An 11,346-nucleotide genomic window follows, 5' to 3' on the forward strand; every position below is an offset into this window, starting at 1 on the left:
ATTGGTATCTGGCCACCAAAGGCTAACTGTGGCAACTCCCCAGTGTAGAGGCCTTTGTTGCTGTGTGAGATCCTGTGCTTTGTAAATCACTTAAAAATATAAATGATTTAGCAATATTTATATAAACAATTAAAAAAATGACTGAGATCGCAAAAAATCTCTTCTATGGTGATTTAAATTTATAACACAACTTGATTAAATAACATTCATGGAAAAACTAGAAGATGAACCTAGCATACTTCTAGGGCAAAGGTGGGCAAACTACAGCCCGGGGGCCACATCTGGCCCTCCAGATGTTTTAATCTGGCCCTCGAGCTCCTGCTGGGAAGTGGGGTCTGGGGCTTGCCCCACTCCGGCACTCCAGCTGGGGAGCAGGGTCGGGGTCTTGCTCCACTTCGCATGGCTCCCGGAAGCAGCGCCACATCCCCCCTCCGGCTCCTATGCGTAGGGCCAGCCAGGGGGCTCCGCACGCTGCCCCCACGTCAAGTGCCGTCCCCCAGAGCTCCCATTGGCCAGGAACTGCAGCCAATGGGAGCTGCAGGGGCAGCGCCTGTGGACAGGGCAGCGTGCAGCGTCGCCTGGCCGCACCTCCACCTAGGAGCCAGAAGGGGGACATGCCGCTGTTTCTGGGAGCTGCTTGAGGTAAGCAGCACCTGGAGCCTGCCACCCTGACTCCCTCCCCTGCCCCAAACCTCTGCCCCAGCTCTGATCCCCCTCCCGCCCTCCGAACCCGTTGGTCCCAGTCCGAAGCACCCTCATGCACCCCAACCCCTCATCCCTAGCCCCACCCCAGAGCCCACAATCCCAGCTGGAGCCCTCCCGCATCCCAACTCCCAATTCTGTGAGCATTCATGGCCCGTCATACAATTTCCATACCCAGATGTGGCCCTCGGGCCAAAAAGTTTGCACACCCCTGTTCTAGGGCAATGAAACAGCACTGTGTAGCCTACACAAAAGCCATGGTTTGCATCTGCTGCATGATGGGAAAGGATTTAACGTAGGTTTGTATGACAAGTATATTTGGTTGACACACAGTCTTATGGATTTGAGTGATAAAGCGGAAGGTTGGAAGGGGAATTTAAGCCATAAATACTAGAAGAAAACTAAAAGAAAGGAGGCAAGACTGGGGCTCCAGGCAGAGGCAGTGCACACTCAAAGGAAGAGAGCTCATTTTCAGAAAGAAAACTGCAGCTTCAGAAAGTGCTCCTGCATCCTTAGGAGTTAGACAAGTTCCAGCGGGGTATCTTGTCCTGCTTTCTCTTTTCACCTCTGATCTGGCAGAGATTCAGTGCTATGGAGGTGGAAGCAGTTTTTATTTCCCTTACAAATTAAAAGTTAATGGAAAGCACAGTCCAGCCCAAGAAATAAACAGGATATTTCAAAGATCTGCCCCACTCCCACCCAATATTTTGAGTAAAAAATGTTCTTTTCTTAAATCTTAGTAGCATTTAAATGATTGTTCTGAGAGCTGCTACTGGAATCCTCCAGGCCACACCTCTGACTGTGTGCACAAAGCACTGAGTCACTCTTGCACATTTTGCATTTCAAACTATTTTCTTCCTCCATTGTAGTGTTCGTCTCTCTGTTATACGCTTCATGTCCATTCTCATTTGTCTCTGTTTGTAACTTTTCCCTTTCCTCTTCCTCTACTGGATCTTTTACTTTATGAACAATAAAGAGGTGCCTGTTCAGAGAGATGTGAGATGTATAACACAAGCCACAGAGCAAGCATTGAGAAGTAGAGTTGTCCGCCTTGTGCTGAGGTATGTGTTCCTGAAATTCAGTACTGATATCTGTTGCAAATCCACATTTAGCACATTTCCAATGTGTCTTCAGTTTTTTGGCTAGTGGCGCTTCAGTGGTTGCCATCTGTCCCGGAGCATCTGCAGACACTCTCTTTGGAGATTTCGCCTAAAAAAATGTAAAAAATGTCTTTGTTATTATATCCTCGTAACAGCAAGAACTTTAGCTTGCTGAATTGACCGACATGGCTACAACAACACTGGTACCTTTCCAAGACCCAAAGAAGAACTCTGTGTAGCACAAAAGCTTGTCTCTCTCATCAATAGAAGTTGGACCAATAAAAGATATTACCTCATCCACCTTTTCACAGTTAGAATTAAACAAACACCATACAGTTTAAAGGAACATGAAGGACAGGTTAAAGGTTCTCTGGAATGATCTGAAGGAGGAGATGTAGGTGGTGTGGTGCACCAGGGCAGTGAGTTCTATGCATATGGGTGGAACAGAAGATGCAAAGATGAAGGTGGGAGGAGGACACAGGAAATAGCTAGAAGGAAGGTTTGGGAGGAGTTAGAAGGAGAGTAGAGAGAAATGAGAACAGGGATGGAAGACAGGGCTAGAGCTCTGAAGGAGGAAGAATTTGTACTTGATGTGGAAGGCAAAGGGGTTTGAAAAGGGACGTAACATGATCAGAGGAGGGGAGAGGTATGTTATTTTATCGATAGCATGTGAGATAGACTGTCAGGGTGAGAGGTAGGGAGGACCATAGAGGAGGCTGAAACAGCTGAGGAAAGGAATGAACAAGGCATGGAGAAGGGGTTTGATCATAGGGCTTCTCTAGAGACATTGTTAAGGAAAAAACAGCCTGATCTGGTGACCAACTGGATTGGGAAGGGGAAGAAGCTGAAGATGGCAAAGATGAATGGAAATAGGTAAGGCTGCAGAGGAGACTGGAATATAGTCCCACTGAATGCCTGCTAGAATCATTCTCTCCTCAGCTGTGTGACCTCAGGGAAGAAAAACCCCTGCAAGTTCAGCTAGCAGGAGCAAAGACAAGCAGCTGAAGCAGAGAACTTGAGACGTGATGACATCATCTGCTCCTGGCAGCTTTTTCCAATTTTACTCCGGACATTTCCTTCCCTCTGCTGATCGGCCGTTTGCTCCAGCTCCCTCTCAGCCTCTCCACTTCAGCCTCCCTCCCTACTTCTCTCCCCTTCAGTGTCTCCTCTCCTTCTCTCATCTCTCTCGGCAGCTAATCCCCTCCCAATAAAACCCCACATGGCAAAATTATAAACAAAAGCAAAAGAAACCAACAAAATAACTAGCACTATCATGCCATTTGCGTACCATCACACTGTTCATTCTGCTTGTATATTACATCTTTTCCACCAAACCTTTTGTCTGCCCTATCTATTTAGATTTTAACCTCTTCAGGACAGGGACTGTCTCTTATTCTGCACTGGTACTGTCCCTAGTACACTGGAGATCTGATCTGAGTTGCAGTCCCTAGGCACTACCGTAATGCAAATAAAAAACAACTGCAACTACAGCTCAGCACAAATCTACCCCAGTTTTTAAGACTAACAGATTAAAAAATATAATGAAATTGGTTGAATAATTTATACAACAAATATAACTAACCCAGCTCTAATTAGGGGAAAGAAGCAGCCCTTTCTACTATTGCAGGGATATTAAAAGCATTTTAATAGGAAAAAATAGTCCTTATAAAAATGGAAGTGATGGGAGAAGAAAATAATGAAAACATTCAAGCTATGTTATCTGTGGGGAAATTTAGAATACAAATATTTAATGGAAGGGAGAAACCTGTGTGTGACAACAAAGTAAATTGGACCTGAGACTGCAGTGCAATATGGTTGTGCAAAATAAAATTAAAAATTCCTGGACTGTGTCTCTTATAGACTAGAAGGTGTAGATATTAAGGAAATGGTATTATTAAGAGTGTACATAGATATAACTAAGATTAATGAGATAAAATACAGGGAATCTTTAGGCAGAGATCTTAGATTCAGGAGGGGGAGTGCTCCACAATCAAATTCCTGGACTGTGTTTGTGAGTGTGCGCAAGAGAGGTGTACAGGTATTGAGGGGGTTTTGGTGTCTTCTGTTGGCTTCTTAATTGATCATTAATGCCAGAAAACATTGAGTTTGTACATTTTAAATACAGAAACATCAGGAAGTGAAAAAGTTATGGCTCATATATCATTCTTAATTCACCCATAGGGCACATACATTTGATATTTTGGATTATTGATTAGACTGTTAAATGTTACTTTACTATACAGCGTATTCCATGTGGGAAGAGTCATTACCACTATAAATCCATTAATATTTGCTTCCAGAGTTTGAGGTTTTAAAGATCAGCCATTTTTAAGGTGTGACCCATCCCACCTACCAAAAAACAAAAAGGAAAAACAAATGTGAATAACTGTTTATAAGGTGAGAAAAGGTATTTTACTTATCCACTAACTTGATTGCTCCTTAAAAATAATTTTAAAATGGCTGAACAGATTTTCACAAACTTTCCAGAAAAATTCTACTTTTGGCAAAGCCCCAGTATGGAAAGTTACAGCAGTAAAACAGAATTCTGCTCTTTTCCATTAAAATTATGAAAGAATGAAAATGGGGTTATAAATTTTGCCTCCCTAATTCTGAGTTTTGGTTCATACACAATACTTCTGGCTGTTCTCTGACCTACAGTGTTAACTAAGACAATACTCCTGTAAATAACCCTGGCTGCATATACTAGTTTCTAGGATACAACTCTATATAAACCCTATAAGTATATATCAGGGGTCACCAAACTTAATAACCTTCCGAGCTACATACAATAATCTTCAGAAGTTCGAGGCCCACAAGACACGCACAACCTGCCCCAGAGGGCAGTGCCTGCTGGGGCGCATGTCTTGTGCCCTGATGCCCCCTGCGGGGCTAAAGCCCCTAGTACCACCACCCTGCTGCAGGATATAAACCCCAATCTCCCTCCGCAGTCTGGTAGGTGGAGAATGGAGCAGGAGGGGGTAGAGGGCTCCACCAGCCACTATTTATAAACAAGTCAAATACATTTATTTTTCAGTACAACCATGTAAATTACTTTTGTTGAATCACACTCTGGAGCTTTTGCTTTGGACATCTGGGACAGGTCTGGGTTTTTGATGCCGTGCATGAGGCTGATGTGATTCTCCAGCATGGAAGGCTGAGCAAATGTTTGATTTTCATCTGTGCAGAACCTTAAAAGCATAAAAGAAGAAAGTTACTAGTGAAGTGAAAAGCACATATCTGCTGATTTAATTTCAGGCAGCCTGTTGGTAATGCAGAATTGTGAGCCAGTAAGAAATGTCACTGGCTACAGATAGGTGTTTTTAGTCTCTGAATTCTGACTAATTAGATCATCTCAGAAGATGCAGGAGTGCTCCCTACACTACATAGCATTTTATTATTTATTAGCATCTCTGACAAAATACTTCATCTACTTAAAGTTAAGTTTGCTACAGTAAGTAATAAAGCAAGATTCCCAAGTATGAAAGGTACAGAAATTACAAATAACAAGTATCAGAGGGGTAGCCGTGTTAGTCTGTATCCACAAAAACAACAAAGAGCCCTGTGGCACGATAATCCATTCTTTTATATTCCAGTAGCAAACTAGAGGCCCCAACTGCGATCAGGGCCCCACTGTGCTAGGTCCTGTACAAACAGTCCCTGCCTCAAAGCATTTACAATCAATAATGATCGGCCGCTATGATGAACTGGAGGAACCATCTGTGCGCAGGGTGTATTGTGATGTGAAAATAGTGACTTGTAGGTCGAGGGCTGAAAACCAGTCTCCCCGTTCCAGTGCTGGGATAATGGTGGAGAGGATAACCATCTTGAAGCGTTGCAGTTTGACAAACTTGTTTAGGTTTCACAGGTCAAGGATTGGTCTCCACCCATCAGATTTCTTTTGGATCAGAAAATAATGGGAGTAAAACCCCTTCTGTCTCTGCTGGGATGGGACTGACTATGGCTCCCAGTTGCAGACGGTGGTTTATTTCTTCTTGTAGAATGTGTATGTGAGAAGGGTTCCTGAAGAGGGACAGGAAGGGAGCATGGATGGGTGGGATAGATAGGAATGGGATGGAGTATCCTTCCTTGATGATCTTTAGACCTCACTTGTCCGAGATAATTAGCTGCCATGATGGAAAGAAAGGGTCTAGACAGTCGCCAAACTGGTGGGATGTTGCAGATAGTTTTTGTGACTAGAACAGGGGGAGGGTTCTCAGGCCCTTAACCACACCTTCAAAATTGTTTGGCCAAAGATGTGTGAGAGGTAGCCCCTTGACGAGTCGTATGTCTGCGCTTGGTAGGGGGTTTCTGTCGAAGTCTTTTGGTGTTGTACTGTTGATAGGGAGTGTACTGTGGTGGTCAGGATTGCAGGGGAGGTTGGTATTTCCCCAGCTGACTCTTCAGCGCTAGTGTGTAAATGCCAAGAGAGTGGAGAGTTGCTAGAGAGTCCTTAAGGGAGTGTAGAAATTCATTCGTATGCACTGCAAATAATTTTGGGCTCTCAAAGGGTAGGCTCTCAACAGTGGTTTGTACCTTCTTAGGGAGGCTGGAAAGGTGCAGCCAGGATGCCCGCCTCAGGACTACGGCAGTTGCGATGGAATGGGCAGCAGTATCCATGAAGTCCAAGAAAGCTTATAAAGCTCTATGGGCCAAAAGGTATCCTTTGGACACGAGTGCCTGGAGTTGCTCCTTTTTGTCATCAGGAAAGTCTTTCTTGGCAGAGTTTCTGTATTTTGGAATAATTGAGATAATTGTATTTGGCCATGAGAGCCTCGTAGTTGGATATTCGGAATTGGAGCATAGCAGATGAATAAGCCTTGCAGCCAAATAGGACCAATCGCTTCCAACCCCTGTGATAAGGGGTGGATCGAGGTTGGCATTGACAAGTAAGGAATTTGGAGTGGGGTTAGAAAAAAATTCCATGTCCTTTGTGGGAACATAATATTTTTTGTCTGCCTGCTTGCAGGTCAGTGGGATGGACGCTGGGGTCTGCCATAGCACCCTGGCAGGGTGGAGAAGGGCCTCATTGACTGGGAGGGCTATTTTGGAGGATGAGGATGTCTGCGGGATGTTGAGCAGTTTATACTGTTCTTTCACTTCCTCCAAAGGAATCTGGAGGAAGTCTGCTATCCGGCAAAAGAACTCCTGAATGTGTTTAAAGTCATCGGCTGACGTAGGGAGTGGAGCCATGATAGCCTCATCAGGGGAAGAGGAGGAGAAATGGAGTGGCAGTGGAACTTCTTCCTCCGTTTTTTCCTTCCTCATCCACTATAGGGAGAAGCTCAGTCTCTGGTGGTCGAGAGACCGATGGAGATGACGAATGCGTAGGACTTTGGCTTTCCTCTATGGGAGGCTTCCCAAACTGTGCATAGCCCACGGATCCCAGTATGGCCAATGTGAAGGGAGTGGCATATGGGGTTGCATCCATGGCAGTCTGTACCAGGGCCCTAGTCCGGTTGTGGGGATGTGTAGAGGACTCCTTTTCTGTCTGTGCCGAGTATGAGGGTGGGACGGAGTACTCTTCCTTCTTTTCCTTGTGGAGGAAGGGGGGGTGCCGTCCTCGGAGGAGAAAAAGAGCAATGCTGTGATTCCGGAGAAGTGGACAGAAGTGGAGGGAGATTGTGTTTGAATAGTGGTGATACAAGCAGGTCCTTCGGGTATCTGAACTCCTGGGGAGGAGGGAGGAGCATCATTGGCACCGGCAGATGTATTGGTGCGGAGGGAGAGGTGCATTCTCTTGAGCACCTGTAGTGGGGCGGCTGCCCCACTCCTGGAGAACAGGTTAAAAGCAGCCAGGCTAGGCTGATTGGGGAAGCAGCCACAGGTGTGGCCAGCTCAATTAGGGCCCAGCTGGCTCTGCTAAGAGGGCTAGGGGCCAGGAGCTGAAGGAGTCTCTCTCTAGCTGTGGAGAGAGAAGGACCTAGCTGCCGGGGAGAAAAGGGTACCTGGAGTGGAGCAGGGCTGGGGAAAGGCTAGAGGAGCTGGAGAGCTCCAGCCTGGCAACTCCACAGGCTGAGGCCTTGGTAAAGGCCTGTGCAGGTACTGGGGCTGGGAGGTGCAGCCCAAAGACAGGCAGAGGCAGCTGGTCCGATCCCCTTGCCAATGATGAGTGGCCTTTTACAGACCGCAGTTTGCCCCAGTGAGCGGGGGCTAGATGACAACTGGCAGTAACCACTGAGGCAAGGTGGATTTAGAGGGTTGGGGGTTCCCCTGGGAGGGGAGACCCAGAGCGGGGGTATTGCTGGGGCAGAACCACCCTGAGGTAAGGGGCACCAGGATCTGGGAGGGACATGGGGACCCTAAGGCAGTTGAGACACTGGCCCGCAGAGGGCGCTCCGGGCTGGACAAGAGCTAATTCCCAGGACAACCAGCAGGAGGCGCCGCACTGGAGAGTCTCGCTTCGCTACAGCACCAGAAGATGGACTCGAGGACTTGCTCAGTGCTGGCGGTTTTGTCGGCGCTAGTAGAGCTGTCGGTTCCAATGGTTTTGTTGGTGCCATGATGACTGAAGTTGACCTGGTTGGGGCAGTCGACACCATTCTTGAAGCTCTTGTGCCTCGGTCTCTGGTGCTGAGAGACAGTGCTGATATCTGCCCGCTTAGGGTCTTTAGACCTTTACTTAGCTCTGGTACTGGAGGTACTCGGACAGTCCCTGGAGCTATGTCTCCTCTCTGAGGATATTGAGACAACTGACTTCGCAGGGGATGGTATTCTGCTGGGCATGCCTCAGAGGATGAGGAAGCCTTTTGTTCCCATCAGCGTGGGAGAGAAAAGATTTTCTTTTAGAAGGACGTGGCAAATGAGGGTCAGTGGACAACCTAGCAGAGTGTGAGAACCATGCAGGGAAAGTGTCCAGACCAGGGTCTGATGCTGGACACAATGATCTCTCCATGAGGAGAAGGGTTCCAGTTATGGTGTCAGTTTTGTAACGTGCATACTTTCCCCACTGGACTGAGTCTCTGGTCACAACTATAATCCTCTGAACAGCCATCAGATGGCAATAACTGTCATTCACTGCCAAACTACTTAGCTACATTCAAAGTGATGAAGTAGAGATGAAAGACCCAGAATCCCATTTCCAATCTCCTGAAGCATCTCATCCCTAAAAAGATCAAATGGGTTCAATGATTCTTCACTATTCTGAAGCAGTCACTTACATTTGCATAAAGTGGGTATAAAATGTACAGATTAACTGTTTTGATAGCATTTTACACAGACTTCACACTGATTTTCCACAAGTGTACCTGACTACACAAGGTGCAAGGCCATGGAGTGTTAGCCAACACACACGTTAGGTTAGTCTATACCATATTATACGAATCCCTGGTTAGTTGTAAGAGCTGAACTGACTTATTTTCCCTGAGTTCTGTTCACTCAGGCTAAGCTACATCCCACAATACCCTGCAATAGTACAACTGACCATAAGACTATAGGAAACTTGTCAAACTCAAGGTATCTTAATTCTATGTCTTAGTACAAGCTAGGGAGGTCAACCTTCACAGACCAGTACCTGGAATCTAGTGTCCAAAACAAAAATAAAGAAAGGTACAGAACAAGTTAAGGAAATGGGATAAAATGATGGGCTGGATTTTAGTGATGGGTAAAGAGTTTTGTAACTTGTAAAATCATCCTATAAATACTCCTAGCTGAAATGTGTAACTTTGGGAGCATTCCATCTGTGTAAGATGAGGGTAACAGCGCTGCACAAGACAGCTTCCCAGAGACTGGTGGCACATTGAACCTTTTCCCTGTACTATAGTATTATTGAGTTTTAGCCATAAACCTGACTGATACTGGCTATTTGGTCTCTTGAATATCAGAGTGGATAAAAATCAATGATTTAAAAAAATAAATAAATACATTTAAAGAAACAGATTTTATTTAAATCAGATTTTTTTGATAAAATGCTTTTTGAGGAAAAAACCTATTTAAACAGTTTTAATTAAGATCAATTATAGCTCAAAGATATCTCATCATGGAATAGGGATTATAAATTTTAATTCTATAGTGAGACAATATATTCATGTAATGTTTAAGAAAAGTTTTGTAAATGAGTTCCAATAGTTCATGGATTAGGGACCCACTCTTAGGCCTGGTCTACACTAGGACTTTAATTCGGATTTAGCAGCGTTAATCCGAATTAACCCTTCACCTGTCCACACTACAGAGCCAGTTAATTCGAATTAAAGGGCCCTTTAAATCGATTTCTGTACTCCACCTCGACGAACGGAGTAACGTCAAAATCGATTTTGTTAATCCGAATTAGGCTTAGTGTGGCCACAAATCGATGGTATTGGCCTCCGGGAGCTATCCCACAGTGCACCACTGACCGCTCTGGACAGCAATCTGAACTCGCATGCACTGGCCAGGTAGACAGGAAAAGACCCAGGAAAATTTGAATTTCATTTCCTGTTTCCTGTTTGCTCAGCGTGGAGAGCACAGGTGACCACAGATACCACAGATACCTCAGCTCATCAGCACAGGTAACCATGCAGGCTGATAATCGAAAAAGAGCACCAGCATGGACCACACGGGAGGTACTGGATCTGATCGCTGTATGGGGTGAGGATTCAGTGCTAGCAGAACTTCGTTCAAAGAGACGAAATGCTAAAACTTTTGAAAAAATCTCCAAGGGCATGATGGAGAGAGGCCACAATAGGGACTCAGATCAGTGCCGCGTGAAAGTGAAGGAGCTCAGACAAGCCTATCAAAAAACAAAGGAGGCAAACGGTCGCTCCGGGTCAGAGCCACGGACATGCCGCTTCTACGCAGAGCTGAATGCAATTCTAGGGGGGGCCGCCACCACTACCCCACCTGTGATCGTGCAAACCGGGTCTGGGATAGTCTCTACACCTGAGGATTCTGAGGGTGGGGAAGAGGAGGAGGAGGAGGAGGAAGATCAGGATCTTGCAGAGAGCACCCAGCACTCCGTTCTCCCCAACAGCCAGGAGCTTTTTCTCAGCCTGACTGAAGTACCCTCCCAAGCCTCCCAAGCCAGTAGCCAAGACCATGACCCCATGGAAGGGACCTCAGGTGAGTTTACCTTTTAAAATATAAAACATGGTTTAAAAGCAAGGTTTTTTAATGATTATTTTGCCCTGAGGACTTGGGATGCATTCGCAGCCAGTACAGCTACTGGAAAAGTCTGTTAACGTGTCTGGGGATGGAGCGGAAATCCTCCAGGGACATCTCCATGAAGCTCTCCTGGAGGTACTCCAAAAGCCTTGCCACAAGGTTTCTGGGCAGTGCCGCTTTATTCCGTCCTCCATGGTAGGACACTTGTCCACGCCATGCTTGCAGCAAGTAATCTGGTATCATTGCCTGACAAAGCCTGGCAGCGTATGGTCCCGGTGTTTGCTGGCATTCAAGCAACATCCGTTCTTTATCTCGCTGTGTAATCCTCAGGAGAGTGATATCGCTCATGGTAACCTGCTTGAAATACGGGAACTTAATTAAGGGGACAGAGGTGGCCGTTCCTACTGGGCTGTTTGCCTGTGGCTGATAAGAAATCCTTCCCTGCAGTTAGCCAAGCGCAGGGGCGGGG

At 46.0% G+C, this 11,346-nt stretch overlaps 1 protein-coding gene across 1 annotated transcript in view; it reads right to left on the reverse strand.

Moving 5' to 3' along the window:
• Nucleotides 1-838: 838 nt before the first annotated feature.
• Nucleotides 839-11,346, reverse strand: part of ZNF592 (zinc finger protein 592) — a 93,861-nt gene continuing 83,353 nt past the window's right edge. The window contains exons 8-9 of the mRNA XM_024210453.1: nt 4,855-4,990; nt 839-1,911 (exon numbers count right to left, since the gene is read on the reverse strand). Coding sequence (XP_024066221.1) covers nt 1,432-1,911; nt 4,855-4,990 — 616 coding nt within the window. The 3' untranslated portion in view covers nt 839-1,431. The remainder of the gene's footprint in view (nt 1,912-4,854; nt 4,991-11,346) is intronic.

This window comes from Terrapene carolina, unplaced genomic scaffold, assembly GCF_002925995.2.
Source record: "Terrapene carolina triunguis isolate 2854851 unplaced genomic scaffold, T_m_triunguis-2.0 Scaffold67, whole genome shotgun sequence".
Taxonomy (NCBI): Eukaryota; Metazoa; Chordata; order Testudines; family Emydidae; genus Terrapene; species Terrapene triunguis.